This window comes from Harpia harpyja, chromosome 3, assembly GCF_026419915.1.
Source record: "Harpia harpyja isolate bHarHar1 chromosome 3, bHarHar1 primary haplotype, whole genome shotgun sequence".
NCBI lineage: Eukaryota > Metazoa > Chordata > Aves > Accipitriformes > Accipitridae > Harpia > Harpia harpyja.
The window spans coordinates 82,140,349-82,162,759 of NC_068942.1; the positions used below are offsets into that span (position 1 = coordinate 82,140,349).

A 22,411-nucleotide genomic window follows, 5' to 3' on the forward strand; every position below is an offset into this window, starting at 1 on the left:
GGGGACACTGGGCAGCGAGAGGCACCCTGCCAGAGAGTGCTGAGGAGCAGCAACAAGCACTGTTAAATATGCTACCTTATTTTCTCATAAATGCTTCCAAACTTACGTTTCAGGAGCTAACCTTGCAATTGCTAGAGAAAATTTGATCTACTGGCACTCCTGCTTGTCTGGCAAGAAGAGCGCAGGGCAATCTGACATACAGCTGGGTAACAGGCATATGCCCCAACTGTTACACCTCTCTCTAGGGGTTGCTTGTTTCACCAAACTGGGAAGTTGGTTAAGAGACTGGAAACATCACACGCTGGGTGAGAGGACTCTTCCTCGGAAGATGTCAGTCAGTATCCTCTGTGACAGTGGAAGACAGCGGAGAGGAGGAATATAAGCTTCCGACCCTGGAAGCACCATGCAGTCCTACATCGATCAACAACAATCACCGTAAGAGCTCCGCTCTTTGGTGAAAAGACAACTAGGGATTGGGATGCTTTTGCTTCAGACTGGTTGACAGCCTCTCTCTGGCTGAAGAACAGAGTGCGCATGCTTCTATGAAAGCATATGTGTCTGCACACTTCAACTTAAAGAGCAAAATGCAGTCAAAAGTCTTTTGTTAGAACTTATTAATTTATCAACAATAGGCTGCAAACTACACTTCAAAGTAGGATCAGAACCTAAATACAGTCGCACACAATTGGAATTTCAAAAGGACAGCAATCATTTCGTTTCATACCTGTGAGAAAATCTCCATGTTGTTGAATTCACGATGAACCATTTTATATCTATTGCCAAGAGCTGGACTACGCACAGATTTCAGGTAAACTCCTGTCATCTCACAGTCTGAATTAAAACAAGAAGATAAAAGAGAATACAGTATTATTAAGGATACAATTTTTAATTCATTACTGTTACATCATGTTTTCCATATTAAGTAATTCCTTTATAGTCTCCCAAAAACATGTATTTCACAAAACAAAAATTTGCAATTCTCCAGACATCTCTGGAAATCCCAAAGCAAAGGACTAGGTCTACCTAGCTTGCTGTCATGAAAGCTGCCATGTAGAAAGTTTTCCCAGCAGGCAGAGCTCTGGATGCCCATCACAGGGAGAAGAGCAATATTAGTCACAGGAAACCCAAATCACTCAGTTTTCCGTGTTGCAAGTTTTTCCCAAAACAGACACAACAACTGATTTCAGAGACTGTATGAGAAAGGGATGGGTATACTGAAGCCCACACAGGATCTTGCAGGGAACAACTCACAATTCCAGTGGAGGAGGAAAATCCTCAGCAACATCTAGGAATCTTAAATGGTAAAAAGATGATTCCATCATGCAAATATCCCAGGGAAAGACAAAGTTCATAAGCACACGAGTAAGTAAACCATCTCAGCCAAAAAACAGCATTACCTACTCAGCTCTGTCAGTGTCAACACTGTAATTTTATCTATTGTTTTTTCATATCATATTTTAGGTTTCTGTGTAACAGAAGACCTGAAAGATTCAGAAATTTCTAAGTGAAATGAAAAATTGTGTTTCTGTTCAGTCATAATGGTGTATGAGGGGGTGGTTGACACTTAGCGAGAGGCGATCTCCTGCCCTCACAATCCTCAAAGAACTGACTCCAGCCTGCCCAAAGCTATGGTGCAGTAGAGACTCCAGTAAGGAACTTACTACATCAGAAAACCATGCAAATAAAAAAAAAAAAAAAAAAAAAAAAAAAAAGGTATGAACAGATAATGGAAAGCACCTGATGTACCACAGCTGAGGAGGTTACTGCTTATTAGCTCTCACACTCTGACATACTAGCTGACTTAGCTGACTGAATGGCCATGCCTATCATACACCACCTACTAACCAATACCCCTTATCTTAAAACCATAAACAACTCTCCTCATTCACCATTTAACACTTGTGTGACCGCTGCATCATCATTCAGGAATTGAGCAAGTGAAGAGTTCAGCTCGTTCTCTGTGTCATCACTCTCATCAGATGAAACACTGTCTGCATCTTGCTGAGACAGCTCCGCTTCTTCATCTAGAAACTGTCTTGCTGCATTCTGAAAAAGAAAAAAATCCAGACAAAATTTTAGTTAGAAGCTGGCTCCCAATTAACTAATGTTACATATGAGACCTCTGATTAAATCAGTTCATGATTTCAGAACATTGGCTGCTGAGATGGTCACAGATATTATTAGGCTTCTGGCTTTGAAAAGAGAATCCATCACAGGGAAAGGTGATGTAAAGAACACAAAGTTCAGTGAAATACAGGACAACACACAAATGTCTGTCCCACCAGCACAGAAGGGTGAAGCTGGCATCCATTTTAAAGCACTGGCCAAAGGTAACCTGAGCATGTAGCACTATTTGCACCTAGACTAGTTAATCGCATAGGCAGAGTTTACTAACAGATTGTAGCTAAGCTACCCAAAAATATTAGGTTATTTTGTAACTTATAAATCTAGTTTTACTCATTTTATTTGCTTTCAAAAATCTGTTTTGATTTAGAAGTGCTGGATTACTCTGAACTCAAAAGTCCACTAGAAACTTCAGATACAGACTTCACACTGGTTTGCCCTTTTCTGTTCAGGACTTATGATTAACTGTTTCATTAATTCATCAGACAATGCAACTCATTATTGAGAAAATGCTCTTATTTCAGGGAATATGAGGCACTTCACATATGAACCGCAGTCCAGGAGACATGATACAAACCTTGGTACTAAGTTCCATCAAAAATGGACAACAAAACATTCACAAGAATGTACATGGAAACAAAATAAATGAATTCAGGAAGATGTTTTGTCAGAGATAATTTAGATTAAGTTAGCTTTTTCTCTTATAATTTCAGCTATAAAGTACTAAAGTAAAACATGAAAAGAACTCCCCCAAAACATTATGTATCCCAATGATTCCAAAAGAATGATTTGTTTGCTTTCAAAATACTTTGAATAAAAACCACAAAGCTGTAAATTTTAGTTTAGTACATGGAAGACTAGGGGATCTTGTGCTACAATAAGTGACATCTCTGATTTTCAAATTTCCCTAAGTCTTTTAATTATTTGCTTACACCATTTAGTAAGCCTGAATGACAGGCATTATTAATAGTTCCTTTTCTAGAACAGTTTTGATTATTCTGAAACACACTGGAGGTCACCTGTTTACAGGAAAGAACTCTCAATGCTATTGCCAATTAGTCTTAATACTTCTTATTTGTGAAGGACTACAGAGAGGACAAACCCTGCAGTATGAAAAGCGCTGTGACACCAGAAGCTAACAGTCAAGAGTCTGGTCACACGTGGGAAACAATAAGTTACCAGGTTCTTAAACTGAATTCAGTGCCACTGACTATTCTGGTCACCTTGGACTCTCACAATCTCCATTAATCTAACTGCAGATCTCTGCTGCACTTACAACTCCATTACCTGTACTTCTGACAGAACACTGTAACTGGTGGTGGACTGATCAGAATGATTTTGATGTCTTGGATCTTCTGTGGATCTGGAATTCTGACATGTTCATCACTATGGATGTTTAGGTAAGATTATGTGTGAAGGCAGAGTAGAATTCCATAAGTATACACATTCTCTTTCCATGAACCTTTTGGTCTCACATTAAAAAAAAAAATGTTTAAATAAAATTGAAAAATGGATTTTTCATCTACCCCATTCTTCGTATTCCAGAACGGAAAATGCTGATCCTATAGGGAAGTCTCCATAACGAAGATTATCTTTAACACATTAAAAATATCCAACAATGTGCCCCGGAGCCCTGATAACAGTGATTTCTGCCTAGTGGAACCACATCCATGCATATTTAAGAGCTTTTCAACTTACTATGAATATATGATTCTGGCCCTGCATCCTCTTGCCTCCATTCCTGATGCAGTGACAGATTAAAGTGTAAAATACTAAGTTAAGATTTAAGCTTTGGGGTCGAGGGACCATTGCTGTCTTAAGATGTTCAAAGTTGAAACCATTAGAGTAGGTGGTAAATTCACATGATCAAGTATTCTAATAGCATAAGTGCTGGACAAGAACCTGAGCTTCCCGAGTCTGACTAATCTTTGAGTATCTTCTATTTGTAATGTAAATTGTTATTTTGCTTCAGAACATTATTACGCAGGGCCCTGCAGATTCCTCTGAAGGTCAGGCAATGGATGTGAGGGTTAAGATCGCCATCCAGTGTTTCAAGATTTCATCTCGAATGTTTGCAATAAACTTGTATGATGTAGCTATGAGCCTCAACCCTCCTAAACAACATCTTAGAAACAAACTGCCCAACTGCATGCCTACTGTAGTACAGTTGTATCATGAGATCCTACAAAGGCCATAAAATAGACAGAAGCTCAATTATTTTAGGCCATAAAATACACACAAGAATGAATGACTCGATGACACAGTAAATTTTCATCTTAAGTATGCGAAACCAGTGCTCAACATTTCTGGCATTTTCATGGTTTTTTTTTTAATTTAAATATACACAAATTAGCAAATACTTTCAGTTCATTCTTACAGTTTGAACAGAAAGTAGAATCTCACTAAGTCTCTTCCTGTCTCTTCTTGGTTTTGTTTGGTAATGTGCTGCTCATGTTCAAAGACACGTTCTTCTGAACCAGGTTTTGCAATGTTGCAAATGTGCACTCGCATACATACACACACATATGACAAAACACAGCAGTTACCTACATTGCAACTTCAGTGCACACTGCTCCAAATATGACCTTCAACATATTAAGAGAGACATGTAACATCACATACCTTGTATGTAAAATCGCTCTTGACCTTTTGCCGTTTCATACTTCTTAGCTGTTTTTTGTTACAGGCTGCAGAGCTGCTATGTGTGGTCCTACTTGAGTTCTTGTGAAAATCCATGCTGTCATCACTGGACACGTCTGACTAGAGGAACATTTCACAAACACTTCAATACGTAAGACTAAAGCAAGCAATATTTTAATTACACAGTCATCCTTCAATATGTGGGGTTTTTTTAAGCAATGCCTGATTTTTTGGGATTGATTTGCTATGGCAAAATAATGCGATAATGCTAATCATCTTATTAAATACAAAAGGAACAGAAAAAACATGTTCTTTGGAAGAAAAATCATGTTAAATGTGACATGAAGTTTGTTTTTTTTTTTGATTCAGAGCTTTGTGGAAGAAAAGTTATTTACTGCCTTGCACGAAAGGAGAGGCTCAGCTCTCCTGCCTATAACAGTATTTCCCTGCCAAACAACAACTACAAAGTCATCTTTGGAGACCTCAGGGAAGAATTCAAGGAAGGAAAGCAATTACATTCTAATATGCCTTAGGTCAGGCGGCATGAAATATTTTTAATAAGAACACTTACTTACTGACTGGAGAAAGAGTAAATGTCTCAATACATACACTCCGTAAATGAGTTTATATTATTTTTCTTCTGTCCCACCAAAGCACTTACTAACCATGTTAAGTGGGTGTCGACGTTTTCTGATGACACGAATCGGCGATTCAAAATCACTATAATTCATAACCTATGTAAACAGAAATAAGTATAATTGCAATGAGGATTTTTGTTTTGGTGTTTGACTTGTCATTTTGCTTCTCTTTTTTTTTTTTTTCCCCTTCTCTTTTTCTACGACTCACATCAGGAGACTTCAAAACATTCTTTTTTTTCCTATTTTGTCTCTGGAAAACGATCTCTTCTTCACTTTCACTGCTGGCTCCTACAGAAAAAATAGTAAACAACATTCACAAGAAAATGCATTGTTCACAATACAATATTGCTATAAGTAAGCAATCAAAATCTGTCTCTCTCATAAAAGTACCTACAAAGGAGATTACTTATTGATCTGTGTGGCAAATATTGTTCTCTTTAGCCTTGTTAATCAAAATAAATAATCTCCAGCTGAGATGTACAATAAATCCTACTTCCCTGGAGAGTCTCTGAGTAGAAGTGATTACCCCAGGCAGTACAGATACAGAAAAAGGGAGGTGAAAAATGAAACCAAGAGAAGAAGCTCTTAGAAGTCGAGTAAGAGTTACACTTCTGGAAGCGTTTTGTAACACATATCCCTTTGGGTGCATTGAAGCAAAACCAGAACTCACTGGAAAGTCCTCTTTCCAATTCCTTCTCAAACAACTGCAGCCTTTTTGTTTTTACAAAGGACTGCCTTTATGAAATACAGGATCTTCCTTCACATTCTGCATGACAAAGCTCCAATTCTGACAGAGACCTTGGACTTGGTGCAATAGATAGGCTGCCTATTGTAACACCCTTCCTGCCCCAAAGCAGGCTCAACATTAACTGCATCTAAGGCGTTCTGGCTTATTTTTTCCTCTGTTTCTTTGGAGTATGGCAGGATAGGGTGGGATGGAGAGTTGGTTCTGACTAAATCACTCAAAGGTTTGAATTTCTTTAAGGAAAAGCACAAAATTCCTAAACATTCCACTTTTAAAATAACATATTTAAATACCAATAACTATCATTTCAACAACACAAGCTCTCCAGGGAAGTTTTCAAGACCCGACCGGACAAAGCCCTTAGAACCTGATCCAGGTTTAGTATTAACCCTGCAATTCCAGAACAGCAATTTGTTTCTTTCTGTGGTTTTGGTTTTAGGGGTTTTGGAGGGGTTTTTTATTATGCTTTATTAAATAGATTACAATTTTTGAATTCAGCAAACTAACATATCAGTTTGAAGGTGTGATGATTCAGTAAGACAGGTGGCATCCAAGAATCAATCATCTTCAGAAAATATGATGACTATCAGACAAAATCAAAGAGAAGGAAAAAAAGATGCTTTAACCACCAAAAGGACTGCTTATGCTTTGTTTCAATTTTTAAGGGCAGTAACTTAACCACTCAGAAAAACTCAATGAGCCCTATGAATCAGACTAAGAACTATGAAGCCTTAATTATTTTGAAAGTAATTCAAGGTTATTCTGAGATAAATACAACAAAGGGTGTGAATATGACCTGTAAGTGACTAACGAGTGAAGAATGACAGTCATTTATATATTGGTAACATCTGAATACAAAATATTTTTTTATGGCATATTGGTCCTAAGTGAGAAAAAGATGGAAGGGGAGAAAGAAGGGAGGAAATAAAAATAGAATAGAGCCTACAAACAGTCAATATTTTTAAGACAATCCTGGTTTGTGCTGAAGTTATAATCAGAAAATTTTAAATACAAGTCAGTTGTCATGCAACTAAACTGAAAGAAATCCCCCAGTAGAGTTTCTATTCCTCAGGAACAATGAAAAGAAAATACGAAGGCATGAATTCAGGGATTGAAGTGCAACAGATCCAGATGATTACAAATCAGATACTGAGAAGATTAAAAAAGGGCTTTAAAGGCAGCTTTAGCTCACACAACTATGTGTCACGTGGTTGCACTGTTAGCACTTGTGAATCGGTAGGAGAGGTTTAATTCCGAGTACTTCCTCCGATACACATGCATGCGTTTCAGCCTCAAATGGCTAAGCTCATATGCAGTGTTAAGTTTCTGGAAAGTCTCCCATGGTCCCAACTTCTAGTATTACAACCATTACTCCCTTTTTCTTTCATCCTTCCCACCTAAGTCATAAAACCAAATTGAGGATCCAAAAGATACTGGATTCTATTTATTTAAACATGAAGGTATTAACTAACTGTACCACTGAAATCCCTACCTTCAGCAGGAGACATACGTGAACTATGAAGGTTGGCGTCTTCCAGGTTTTCAGTTCTTCCTAAAGGGGAATCAAGTGCATCCATGGCTGAACTCCCGAAGTTCTGCCTACGTGGGCTTTTATTTACTTTATCTGTAAGAGGCACCTCTGGAATTTCCTCCCTGGCACTAGAGAAGACATTCATAGGAATTCTTTTGATAGCTTCAATATTCATAACCTTTCTACTTGTTGGGGTAGTGAGTGCAGAGGCCAAAGCTTCAGGTGATCCAATTCCCGTTCTTCTGGCTCCTGACTTCAAGAAAGGCACTGCAGTGGTAGCATCCTCAGTCCCTTCTCCATCATTCGTGCTCCTGCTCTGGAATGGCAATGGTGTGGAAATATCTCTTTTCTCAAAACTTTTGCAATCCCGTTTTGGTGATGTTTCAAGTCTGGAGCTATCATTCAGTAATTTTTTTTTATCTTCAGTGGATTTAACATCTGCAGGACTCCCTGAGGCACTGTTTAATTTTCTGGTATTATTAATATTTTCTTCAAAGATTTCATTCTCACACTCTTCGATGGAAAATCCCAGATCAAAGTTAACAGAGAACAGCTCTAGAGAACAGTCATAAAGATCATCGTTATCCAGAAACTGCTCGGTCACACTAATATCACCTGACATTTCCACGGTTGTGGTTTTACTGCTTATAGGCTGCTCCTTGCAGGTTTTGTCAGTGTTCACGAAGCACATCTCTGAAGGAAACCACTCAGAGCCTCGCTCTGCAACTGGCCTAGTAACTCTCTCACATGAATCTGACCTGACTAAATGCTTATTGCTCAGAGAAAAAATTCCATTATTTGTGTCATAAATGCGTTCATCTTCAAATAAGTGTATTCTCTTCTCTTCACCAATAATCAAATTTTTCTTGTTAATTTCAAGATCTTCTTTATCTTTTTGAACAAAATGCTTAATTGAAGGGTTATTTGTCAGAGTGTGATTTATTGTTGGCATTTTCTTTTGAATTTCAGTGAATTCTTGAATTTCAGTGAATTCTTTATTGGCAAGCAGACTATCAAAGCTGTCATTCCAGTGAAGTTCCTCTTTGGCATTAACAGCAGCAGTTTCAGAAGATGATACAGTTTTTGAAAAACAGGTACTTACAGAAGCACACAATTCACTGGTGACTTTCAGTTCAGGATTTTCAAAGAGCAGCAGTGAACAATTAGCTTCTGAAGATGCAGGAAAGACTTTGTCCTGCAGTCTTTCTGAATAACTATCAGAAATAACGTTTTGAAAAGGACATATTGTTTCTTCATTTCTCATCATGTTTTCAAAATCATGAAGTTTATTCAAAGAGGGAGGAGATTGTGATAAAAGCCTCTTCACATGGAAAAATACTTGATTTAACCAAGAAGGCTCCTCAGATGGTCTCACAAGTGCAAACGAATCCACATATGATTCAGGAAGATAAAATAAGTCAGAGGACACAGCTGATTTCTCAACTGTGAAGCTACTATAACCCAAATCTGCGTCATTAGTCCCCAGTGACCTACAAGCTTTATCTACAGTTTTGTATTCCTTTATTGCTGCACTTTCATGAATTATAGTACTTTCACTGTTGTCACACAGGTCAATAAATTCATTTAAGTCAAATGTCACCTCTAGTTCCTCATCCTTTTGACTGCCCTGGTCAGTATTTTCAACCAGAGCAAGCCTTCTTTCTGAGTAAGAAGCTGAAGTATTAGTATCTGTAGGCAACACAGGCACTTCCAAATTTAATCCTGAAGTTCTTTTGGGAGTCTTTGTTTTTGTTACTTTAAATGTGGTAAAGAATTCACTCCCATTATCATTTGTATCAGGTAAAAATGGTTTTACTTTTGATCTGCGCGCTATGTCTTTTCTAGACGAGCATGCTTTCTGACCAAATGTGGAGTTGATCATGGAAAGATGACTTTTACTCCTTTGAACATGAACGTCTTCAATACGTAAATGAGGCTGAATCTCCAGTTCATAGCTGCAATCTCCCTGGTGACAAACACAATGTAATATTTACTATAAATACATACAGGCTTACAAGGACTTGTCATAAGGATATTTAAAACAAGTGACAAAGGTTTTCATACTCCTAAAGGTTATTAGAAAGGAGAAAACAAAGAAAAAAAAAAAAGAAAAAAAAAAAAAGGAAAGTGCTTTGCATTTAAGGTCACAACTCTCAAAAAAAACCGTTTGCTGCCAGCAACTGCAAATCCATGCTTGGGTAGTCAAACCTGAATGTTTTAGAAAGACTAAAAGATACCATGCATAAATAAAGATGGCATTTAACAGAGCACGAATGCACAATATTCTGCACTGAGCATCTGTGTCATGCAGTTAGGATGCAGTTCTCAGAATATTAACAGCAAGCAACTTCACTTTGCAATAAAATGTGCAAGGTATTCTATCCTCAGACAGGCTAATGCTTACAGGCTGTAGTTCTGGGAGGACTAGCAAATTAGGAAAGGTGCTGTGAGCAGAAGAAACTCTTATTCAAGCACAAGTGAGCCTAAAGTTCTCTGTTCTCTTTGTACTATTGTTTGTAATTTGGCTATTGCCATTGATGGCACATTAAGAACTTCTCACTTACATACTCTGAACTTATTTTTTTTGCCATGGATGCTTATTAATCTTCTGTTTAAAAAGGCATTGACCTAGGCAACCAACTCTTAAAAATACACTTGAAAAAAGCACAATAGACTTTGACATCACTCCCAGTTAGGTATCCATACAAGGACTGCCTGGATGGAAAAGCTATTTATTTATTGTCCTTCTCACTCTCTCTTTTAAATTAAGACTTCAAAATTCAGGCATGCAATCTCCAAAAGGAACAGTTAGGGTCAAATGAGGCTCTAAAACCAATGGTTTGAAACACTCCTTCAAAGTTCAAACCTGTTTCACTAATAAACAATAAAAATGAGGATGTAAGATCTAAACAGAAGGCACAATTATTTTTTGGCAGTTCAGGCAGATGAATCCCTAGATTCATTAGTCCCCGAAATTAAACAAGGCACCTTTATAGAATAGTGGGTGATAAAACTGACTTTTACAATAAGAGGTTACCTGCTTCCTATACAATTAACATTCTCCAAAAGTCCTAGCATATATAACTAGGAAAAAAATAAGGTCCTCATAATCATAACCTCTTGAACCCTCCTCACTGTCCCACAAGAATATTATTACAGCAGTTATACTTCAGCTTGTGCTAGTCATGCTGATATTCACTATTCAAACTCCAACAGCACCTGTATCTTCCAGCAGCGTATAGTAACCTCCCATCCTTCTCTAGCTCTTCACAAGCTAGACCCTTCACTCCCTATTACATGTACCCAAGCAATGTGCAGACTCTTCTCCCATGGGCACAACCCCTGGTCTTCACTCACAGAGAACATGACTACTCATTTCTTCAACACTTGGTCTCTGTGTAACTGAGTTGCTACAAAAGTTTACAGAGCTGTTCTAACCAATGGCACTGTGACACCAACATCTTGATAAAACTGGGACCCCTGGGACCACCGGGGCATCTCTTCCAAAAGAGATTGTGAAGAAATTAAACAGTTTGGGTTTCTACAAACGGTACACCTAGAGCTGCTGTTAAACAACCTTTTACTGCTAGACTCCTTACGGGAGCTAAAGGAGTCAATCATGGAAAACAAGGTTTGAAAAATACTCTGCAAAGTCATTCTACCTCATTACACACGGCAGAAATAACTATACCTAAAATTACTGCTGCCTGGCTTGTCTAAATGTATTCCTGAAAACAGGATTCAAAGCTGTCTTCCATGCATTTGAAGACAGATCACATCCTAACACAGTTTTGGATCCTTTCTGGTTGCAGTAGATAAAGCACACTATCCAGAATTAACAGTATTTTTTCACTCTCAGTAGTAGTAGTAGTAATAGTAACAATAACAATAATAAATCAAAATTTAGATTTTATCACTAACTTCATACACATGCCACAGAAAGTATCATACACAGAATAAATAAAGAAGAATCTGTGTACAGGCTGTTTTGGGGTCAGGGGCACAGCTGGTTACAAATCCTGTTTACAGCAATAACACCTGTGTCTCAGCGACAATGTATGTAATTTCTATATGGTCAGCACAGTAGAGTGGTAGCAGGGGGAGGAAGTTCAATTGCTCGAGATTCGTCTCTAAAGGGCTGTGAAACACCTACTCCATTTGTCACTACAGAAGATGTTACTCAGCTGCTACACAGTTATTGCCTATGCTTAGGCTATCCATTTACAAATATATCCAAAGAAACTAAAAGTTAGGATTTTTTAAAAAGAGATCTCCAAGGAGATCTGCAGACTATACAGGCTGACTTATAAGAAGTCTTAATACCAAAATAGTGAAGAAAACAATTACTATGAAAGGATTAAAGTATGATTTTGATATGCGTAGGTTCTAAATAATTAGTTTCCCTCAAGCTCAGTCAAAACACAGACTCAAGATATGGAAGTCTCTGTATGATATCAAAGAGGAGTAACAAACAACAAAAAACAAACATGACCCGGTCCAATTAACTTCACAAATGTTATCGGAGGAGATCACACATTTGGTTGACAAGATAACGGTGTTGATAATATGTTTAGATTTATGTAAGTAGCAACTGAATGTTGCGTAGCATTTCAATTAAAGTATCCAAGCATCATAAGAACATATATGGATTAAAGATTGATTAGCTGCCAAACCACTAAACCTTATTGAAACAGAAGTAGGTGATGCTTTTGCCCACCCAATAAGCTTCTAAGAGGTGCAGAGCAGATCATTCTTGGCCCTATATTGTTCCGCATTTTTTAAGTAACCCAAAGTAAAGCAAACGAAACCTAATCAAACCTGCAAGAAAAGATGAGGGTTGTGAGTAGGTAAAAGGATAATTCAAATCATAACTGGACCAGAGGTAGAACAGAAAAGAGCAAATCATTTATGTTTTCATATGGCCAAACATGAAGTTGCATGTTTAGGTTGGTAAGAGGTAACAGAACCATATCATGTCATCCAAAGGACCTAGAGAAACTCAAGAATGAAGTTCCTGAATTGGTAATGGTGGTATGTAATCTCTTGCTTACATGCTTCAGGAACGAGGTGGTGGCAAATGTGATGCCATTTTTTAATGGTCAGGGAAGAAGCTAATAGGTTGCTAACCTCATCTCCATACTGAATAAATTAGTAGAAGCTATAACAGATAATATAATTACTGGATGAGTCTTCTTCAGAAGTGTCAATATTGCTTTTGAAAACAAAAACTCAGACCTTACAAACCCATTAGATTTCTTTGAAGAGACCAACAAGCAAAAACATTGACATGCTGTCATGCATATCATCTTCCCAGCTTTCTGAAAGGCTTTCAAAAAGTCCCTGCCAAAATCTTTTAAAGAAACTTAAACAGAGAGAGCAAAACAGGGAAATTTCTTGGATGGATAAGTAACTGAGTACAACACAGAAAACAGGAGGAGCAAGGAGCTGTTATACTGAAGGACTTCATTAGGCCACTGCATATACCTATAATTATGTTTTAACTTGCCAGCGAGCGTGGGGGGAAGTCTAGCAGAACTGCTGTGTGCCAGGACAACAGTCCAGAAGACAAATTTAGCATCTAGGACAAACTTTAGTAACCTAATTTCAGGCTTACATGGAGTTATATAACTGTTCTAGTTCAACTTAGTAATTCAAAATACTTTCTCCCAAACAAAATACTTTCTCCTAGTGAGTCTAGTTAATACTGATGGAGTGAAAGGACAGAATTATAATTATCACATTTTAGCCTGAAAGTGTACTGGTAGAATCTTAAATTACCTGATAAGCTCTTCTATAACCTAGTAAGCTCTAGTGTGTACCAGCTACTCAGTAAATAGGTCATGCAGGAGTAGAAAAAAAGGGATCTCTCTTACAGTATTGTACTAAATCGATGACCTTGCTTAGAATTACTGATTCAGTTTAAGAAGCAATAGGTTTTTTAATATAGAAAATAAAAAGGAAGAGTAAACTTAAGATATTAAAATTTTCATTTCTAATATATAAATATATGTGTATATACACACACACACACACTCTGTTTTCTAGCATTTAAAATTAAGGCAGCTACTATCAAAATTAAAATTAACCTCTCTCTCCTTGTAAGCTGCTTTGGATGTACATTTGCTAACGAGATTCAGATGCCTGCCAAAACCTTGCTGATTTTGCTATTTAAAAATTAAAAGATAAGTCTGTAAACAGATAAGGTCTAGATTTTAACAATTATAACTTCTTTAATCAAAAGCTTGATTGAAACAGAGGTAAAAGCAGCATGAACAACTGACATTTAAGTCTTTTCTGGCACAACACAGAACCTATTTTCAGAACAGTTTTTTTGGTTAGATCTAGGGAAGAAAGGCTTTTGGATTTTCAGCTTTCATACCGTGTGTTAAATCCCATGGAGTCCACACTGCCAATATAGTTAGTCACATGGGTATATTTTCTGGTTAACTTATGTTTTAGCATGAATATTAACAAAAATTACAGCAGTCAGGCTGGTGGTTTTCACACAGTATTTTGCATGAGTAGGTAGAGCAGATACCAAAGCAGCATATTCCAATCTATTCGAATGACAAGTGGTTACAATTTTTTCCTTGTAGGTGATCAGTCGGTCCCTTAATACTCAAGAGAAGACCCTTGTGTTGCCCTCACACATGGTCCTCAACATGCAGAAGACACCCTTTAGTGTATTCTGGACAATAAAATGCTGTGCATCAAATGCTCTCAGCCATGACCATTCTCCCCCACTGCCCACAAACACTTTTCTAAGGCTTACAAATATCTCCTAGGCTATAATTATTGCTTTTAATATATTGGATATGTTAACACACACTTGCTGAGGAAGGTAAACTGCACTTCCATTGCAATCCAAGACTTCTGGAGGATAGAGAAATCAAAGCTTGCAGTCCTCCTCGGCTCCTCTCATTCCTACAAAGAGAGCTTCTGCCTTTCAGGAATCCTGCTCACCTGCTTGACAAATTGGGCTGTAGACAGTAAAATACTATGTTCCTCTCTGAAACGGTTTAAGATAAAAGTATGTACTATATAGTATTTATTAGTGCCCAGTAACAAGACTGAAGCACAAGAATGCAAGAGGACAAACACCCACAGCTATCAGACAAAGGCTACTTTAACCCAGTGTGTTGTATCTGATCAAGAATTGAGAAAAGTATAGAAATAAAGAAATTATAAAATGCTCCTTCCCCAAAACATGTCCATCTGCCTGCCTAGGCTACTTAATGTGAGCTTACACTGGCTAAAAATTACGTCTACACCAATGACCTTAAGGGCAATGGATGAACTTTCACCATATACAAGATACAGGCATATGACATATTTTGACTGTCATACAATTTTCTTCTGCTTTATTTTATATCCCTTTCCTACTGATTTCTGAAATTCTAATCCCTTTTTTGAGTAACAGTGATCATTAAACTAATGTTTACACAGAAGTATCCAAAACAACTCTTTCCTGGCTAAGGCAGCTTTCTCTTTCATTCAACCTTGAACTTAGTGGTACAGAATTTAATTCACCAACTTTTTAGATCTTGCTCACAGGCTAATTCTTTAGGAAATTTTGTAATTCTTTATGGCCATCCTCTACTTTTATTACCAAAAAATAATTTCTTACTGCTGTAAAAATGATCACTTTTCCAAACCATTTACAAATAGGTTAAAAAATTTTTATGCTTATGTGATTTCACTGCTAACCTCCCTGCCATTTGAGTACAGGCCATTATTTATACCTTTCAGTAACTGGTTAATGACCAGAATAATCAATCCTTCCTATTCCACGATTGCTTAGTTTCCAGAAGAGACTCTAGGGGAAGGAACCGTCAAAAACTCTTTTGGGAAGTTCAAGTATATTGTATCAGATGACCCTTAAAAATACATTTAGTTGATTCATGAAAGAAGCCTAAGGGACATAGAAACCACAATTTCCTTCTACAAAAGCTGTGATATTTCTCAGTATCACATTATTGATGTATCTACTAATTCTGTTGCTTTTTTGCTTTCATGCAGCTTGCCTGGAATGAATCACAAACTCTCTCTCATGTAGCCACCCAACACCCTTCTTCAAATCCCAAGTCAGTGTCTGACACCTACTCCTGCAACACCCAGGCTCATCTAAGCAGCTGGGAATTCTTGAAGAGCTACCATCTGCTCCTGCTTAGTAGCAATTGGCTACTATTCATTTATCTGCTTGTACTTATTTTGTGATACTCTAATTTGAGAGAGTATCTGGCTATACAGCAAACACAGCTACACAATAAAAACACTCAAAAGATCCCTAAAAAGGAACCTTTATTAGCAAAATATGGGGTATGTACCCTAGCAATTATGGGAACAGACATCATTAAAGAGGCTACAGAGGCAAGAGTGAATGTTCAAGAACATATGAAGAGTAAGAAAATAAATTTATCTATGGTTTAGTAACTACTTATTTTATAAAACTTCCTAGACAGAAGTGATAGCTAGTTAGTACTAGAGATGTCTGACCTGGTAACTGCAGATTGTTCTGCTATCTGACATCATAGATAGGTGAAAGCTGACATTTGCTATTTGACCTCCTTAGCCTGGGATGTCCCCGTGCTAAGTACTTCAGAAATATATGGGGAGGGGGGAGACCCACCACACTACAGGGAGATATACAGCAATGACCTGGATACCGATATGTAACTTCCATGAAAATATGGATAGCAAAACATGCCTGAATCCCAGTGACCATAATAATTTCCTAAGCTTACTGCATTTCCATGCCAATACTAAAAATACAAGCAGCAACAGGTATATCCAAGCAGGTAGCAGGACTGGTGCATCTAAAAGCAGTTTTTCAACTATAGTATCAGTTCAGTGTTCTAAATAAATGTGATTATATTGCACTAAACTTTGTCACCAGTGCTTTATTATAATATTAAAAACAATTTTAAAATATTATCCCCTCTCAAAACATAAATAGTATCTTCAAAGACATTTGGTGCATAGTAGCTCCTGCAAGAGTTCCAAGACAATACAAATGGATTGCCAGTTTACACTTGGCACACTTCCTGGAAAAGTTTTGCCAAATCAGTCTTCTGTAAGAGCCTAAGGAACAACTAACCAATTATTCACGTACATAAATATTTTGACAGTTTGTGAAAAACAGCATACAACTACTTTAAATCCGGAAACCTAAATGTGAAATTACTGTACACATGCACACACCCCTAAACAAATAAAATAACAATGGAACAAAACCAACAAAAGTCAAAAGTAGCCAGAATCGATACGTTCTCTACTACTCTACTGACAGCAGGGAGGGAGATCAGAGTACATACATTAGCAATAAAAAGCCACAAAAGGCAGGCAGTTGTATACAATGGTGTTATATATACTGTACCACAGAACGCACATGAAGTTCCTCTTGTCTGTAGATTTCAGTTGGCAACCTTATATCACATACTTGATATTTTATTTGGTTGCCATAAGATGTAATAATATGGCACATCTTCCAGAAAGCTGAGATCACTTACATTGGGCGGAAAGAATATTTCTGGCTGGTATGCCTGAACCTGTGGCACAAGGGCTAGGCGAGGCTTCCATGCAGCATTATACAGGAACACTGCCTCACCCCTAAACACGGTAGATAGCCTATCAAATTAACAGAGCTAAGCCCTTCCAGGTGCCACACAATCTGCTCAATCCCCTTGTTCCTTGCACATGGCTGACACCCCACAGTCCTTTGCCTAATCACTCTTCTCCATTCTCACTGTGAGCATAAAACCATGTTTTAAAACATTAAATCGTTAAAAAAACAGAAAGCACCTGCAATTAAAGGTCTGAACAATCTAAACCAGGTGTCAGCGTTCAGACTCAAATCAATTGGCAACAAGATCAGAAGAATCAATATGGCACAAAGAAACTATTTTAATTGGAGAGCTGAGATTCTTGGTCTTGCAGGTTCTCCCTGGCAGCCTTACCGTCTAAGAACAAAACAAACATCCTTCCACCTTCACGCTAGGAAGCATGCTCCTGTTGGGTTTTTCCAGAATAAAGAACAAGCTGGGCCACCTCTGCACAGCTTTCTTTTGAGAATCCCAAGACAGAGTATTTGCTTTGATTTTTCTGTTCTCTGCTGTTTAAGCCAAATTCAGTGCCCAAACAATAAATAGCATCCCACAGTTCAAGCCAGCAGTTCCACAGATGCATTAGTCCACCTGTCATAAACACTATAACTAAACGTCACTTGCCGTCTTAAATTATTTGTTGCTGGCTAGGGAAGAAGTCTTGCCACATCTCAGATCAGGATTTTAACCAGAGACATACTACTGGCAATGAGGGTCTAAAACAAAAATTAAAATATTTCATTGTCCTTATTCGAACCATTTTTAATTTTGCATTCAGTGTCTCCTGGGAAAAAAAGTCACAGCTGGCTGGAAACACTGCATTTTTCCCCCCAAACATGCCTGATTTAAAACTTTAAAAATCACGGAAAGACTTTTCATGTTCTTTTGAATTTTAGGGTATCCTGGGAACATTTTCCCTGCTGTCAGGCATTTCATCCAATGAAACCTTCAAGGCAACCTTGGTGGCAGTTGTTCCAGGTTCATCTTCTAAACCTTGTCTCCCAAGGTGTTTGGTATCAGAGATTACTTGGGGTGAGAAAGAGAGACAATCCTAATGAGAATCTTTGGGTTTTCTTTTGTCTTTCTAGGGAGAATAATTAATCTAACTTCACACTGCCAACTTTGAAGTGGGAAATGGAAAACCATAGTCATCCTCCTACATTTGACACATTGCAACTTTTAAAAAGTCATTAATAAATGCCTACCTCCCAGAAAAAAAAAAAATGCACTTGCACTTCAATATTTCCTGTTACTTATCCTCAGAAACTTGGACAAATATCATTTCAATAAAAATGATTACTTTGCCCTGACCTTGTTTCCAAACAGTACAGTTTAATTTTTAAAAATGCTTAAAAGCTATTGAATTATTTTGCATAAGGACAACTTGATTTGTTACCATGTTACACAAAAAATCCCTGCTTGTAGCTAGTAGAAAATCCAATCCCATCTGCCCAGTTCTCATTGCTGTAGTAATAAAGCCACACGGGCATTAAAGGCTTTTCTGCAGTGGATGTGCCTGTCACAGGGTTCATATTTGGGATTTCTTTTACTTTTTTATTTTCTTTTGATTGTGCCAACTTCTTCTCTAAGTTGCTAACAGCATATAAATACAATACAAAAATTCTTTTCCAAACATTTTCACTTCATCTATTTAAAAATATCTAAGCCTTTTAATTGACTTTTTAAAATCTATTATGCAAAACACAACTGCATCGGAGGTTTCTTGGAATCATTGAATGAGTACAAGGAAAGGAAAGCTACACATCAGTGAACTCCTGAGCTTTCTTCTGTAATAGAAAAGAACACACCCACAAAGAACACACAAATAACTCCTGAGCTGGCTCATATTAAGTTATTACTAATCTCCAAATGAGATTCTTCCCAAGAAATAATTAGTTTCATCAGAAACTTCCAGATCATTTGGTTATTAATAGTAAAATAATGATTTTCCTGGTTTTGTATTTTAACCATTGGTAAAAAAATAAATCAATAGCACTGTGGTTTGAAGATCAATCTCAGTTATTTAAGGAAATAGCTTTGACTTATTTATCTTAAATCCCTCTGCTATTAAGAACTGTAAATTAACGTCAGACAGATTAGCAGTGGTATATTTGGCAATATAATATTTATAGTAGGAACTTGGATGTACAGTACATACATGCAAAAACCTTTGAGCCACTGCTAAAACAATTACTGTTTCCATCCACTTATTTTCCATATAAGACTAACACTTTAGGTAGATTTTTATAGGCTTAATTTCTGCTAAAGGTAAATTTCCCAGGGGCTGGAGCAACATCCCTTTATGCTATGCTACTGTTTAATAACAATGCTTCCTACAATTTCAAAACACATCTAAACACTACGGTAAAGCAAATCTTCTGAAAGTTTTAACTTGCTATAGAAGCAATCTCCACCAAGAATGCCTACGTCAAAGTAGTCTGTAAAACACCAAGCTTGAAGACCATCTCAATCTGTGTGCTATATATTAAGTACACGTAATGTGCCTGGAGACACATTAATCCAGCCACAGCACAAGTATGCTAAGCTAATGCAGGAGGCAGCAGCAGTCCTGTCCCTGAACTGCCTGTACCTTGAGCAAGCACAATGCATCAGTGGGGTCTTGCTGCGAAACGGGGCAGGACACTAAAGAGGGTTAAATTCAAATCTGGCAGAAAAACATGATTTTAAACCTCATGGTTTTCCCAATTTTATGCTGAACTGCTCATGAAAATACAGCGGCGAAAAACGCATGGGGCCGGTGTTGCATAGCCCTGCACTTGCAAACCCAGGCAGTTCTTTCAGTCGGAGGTATTTCGCTCACACAGCTGCTCATACCTACACAGCATCAGAGTCAGGAATACAGCCAAGATATACCCATCTATATAAACATACCTTAGTAGGTGTGCAGAAGTTCAAAACATTGCCTACAAATCTCTAAGTTTCTTTAATTTTGCTCTACTTTTGCATTTTTTTAATTAATATTTTCTTCTAACAAGCACTCTACAATACAAAAAAAAATCAGCGTAGTAGTTACTGTTGAAGTAAACCATCCGTGTGTCCCCATAGGTCTAGCTATGGGCAACATGGCATAACCAGTTTTTAGAAAAGCTTGCTTGATTTTTGAAAGATCCTGATGCGAACAATTTTATATGCAATAGTGTTGGGAATATTATATCATAAGGAAAATCTAAATGTGTGAAATTAGAGTGCTACATGGATGTTATATTTGTTCTAATTTTAAGTTTAAAGTACAAACTTCTAATCAAACTAGTAAGAAAACATTCAAGCTTTCAAGAGAATATCCCAACAAGCATACAGAATGCATAGGGATGAAGAATTCAAGACTGCTTTTTAATGAAGATGTTAACCAGCTTTGTGGGCAAGAGAAGTGCAGTGGATGTTGTTTACCTTGACTTTAGCAAGGGTTCTGACACAGAAGTGGTCAATAAGGGTGGGTGGAAAACTGGCTGGACCACCATGATTGAAGTGTTTTGAGGACTGGTATGAAGTCCAGACAGTGGCTAGCTGCTAGGAATGTTTCTCAGAGGCTTTTGGTGTTTAAAATTTTTATTACTGACCTTGACTACAGCACAGAGTGCACCTTCAGTAAGTTTGCAGATGATATCAGGTGAAGGGAAGCAGGTGACATGCTTGAGGGCAGGGTAGCTGTCCAGAGGGTCCTCAACAGGATGACAGAAACCTCACGACAGAAAAATGAAACAGCAGTGTGCCCTTGTGGCAACAAAGACGATCGCACCCAGGCTCCATTAGCAAGACAGCCACCAGCAGGGCAAGGGAAGCAATTATTCTCCTCTGTTCATCGTCTGCAAGACCACATCTGGAGTGCTTAGTCTAGTTTTGGGCCCCCAGTACAAGAAATATCTTGGACTGGATCAAGTCTAGCAGAGGCGGCCAAAACTGTCACAGGGCTGGAACACAAGGATGTACAAGGGAAGACAAGGGAACTCTATTCAGTCTTAAGAAGAGAGGATCTTATTACCATCTTTATCTAGTGTAAGAGCAGAGGGAAGACAGAGCCAGGCTTCCTGGAGGTACACCAAGACCAGAGTTAATGGGCACAACATGAAACAAGGGAAATTTCAATTACGTATTGGGAGAAATTTTTTCACTGTGAGGATGATCAAACACTGAACCAGGGGCCCAGGGAAGCTGTAGGATTCCAGCCCTGGAGATCCTGAAGGCTTGACTTGTTGAGGGCCCAGACACCTGATGTACATGGGCCCTGGACTGGACCAGAGAGCTCCACAGGTCCAAACTGAACTGCTGTACATTAATAGTGATGGCCCTCAAAGCAGCATTCACTGACAGAAATGGTTTAGAACAGATATTTTTTAGAAAAATATTTTACACTGAAAGGTTCTTTGGTCTGATTTACTGTATAATTATACCCATTTTTCTCCGTATGCGTTTTCTGATTCACCAGAATTGAAGCTGTAGGAAGACTGAATGAGGACAAGACTGGTAGTAACAGGAAACCAAAACCACCTGCCCCACACTCCCATGTGCTCTCATGTTAGCAACAGGGAAGATTGTTCTCTTCTGAATTGCAGGGCAACAAGTTTTTGCTGGTGTAATCTATCTGATGACTAAGGACTGCCACAGTGCAGTGACTGTTCCAAGGTGATTCCACTGTGAAGATAACATACATCATTCACTTCCCATCTCTTTGGTGAATTTCAGTGGGAACATATCCTGTCTTGGGAAGACTAGCAATGCCTTTCAGAGAAGTCAAGGATGACTTAAGAAAAAAATCACATACGAGAAATCACTGTCAGTGCTGACAAAATAAATTAAGACACATTGCATCTTTGCTTTTTGTGAAACAATTATGGTGAAGCTTTGATGTCCTTGAACATTGACAATTTGGTTTAGATATAAGAAAGAGGCCAACAACCACTGAAGTTTAAAAACCGGGTGTCAGTGCCGATTACAGCTTCTGCCTTGTCAGACGTGGCCAGAGTTACTGCTAGTGCTTTATTTTTCTCTAGAATTCAACAGGGTGGAGTGCTGTGTCATGTTGTAACCTCTCATATTCAGTGGAGTCGTTAGAAGGTGTTTTCAGCATGCCAGTGACATTCAATTATGATTTCTCCTCTAACTGATGAGGAAG

The 22,411-nt window shown here is 38.0% G+C and overlaps 1 protein-coding gene across 2 annotated transcripts in view; it reads right to left on the minus strand.

Annotated features, from left to right (window-relative positions):
* Positions 1-22,411, minus strand: part of FANCM (FA complementation group M) — a 78,688-nt gene that overhangs the window by 5,607 nt on the left and 50,670 nt on the right. For both annotated transcript variants that reach the window (XM_052783690.1, XM_052783692.1), the window contains 6 exons: positions 7,640-9,644; positions 5,611-5,690; positions 5,430-5,498; positions 4,747-4,884; positions 1,890-2,046; positions 725-831 (listed from right to left, as the gene is read on the minus strand). In XM_052783690.1, the coding sequence (XP_052639650.1) occupies positions 725-831; positions 1,890-2,046; positions 4,747-4,884; positions 5,430-5,498; positions 5,611-5,690; positions 7,640-9,644 (2,556 nt within the window). The remainder of the gene's footprint in view (positions 1-724; positions 832-1,889; positions 2,047-4,746; positions 4,885-5,429; positions 5,499-5,610; positions 5,691-7,639; positions 9,645-22,411) is intronic.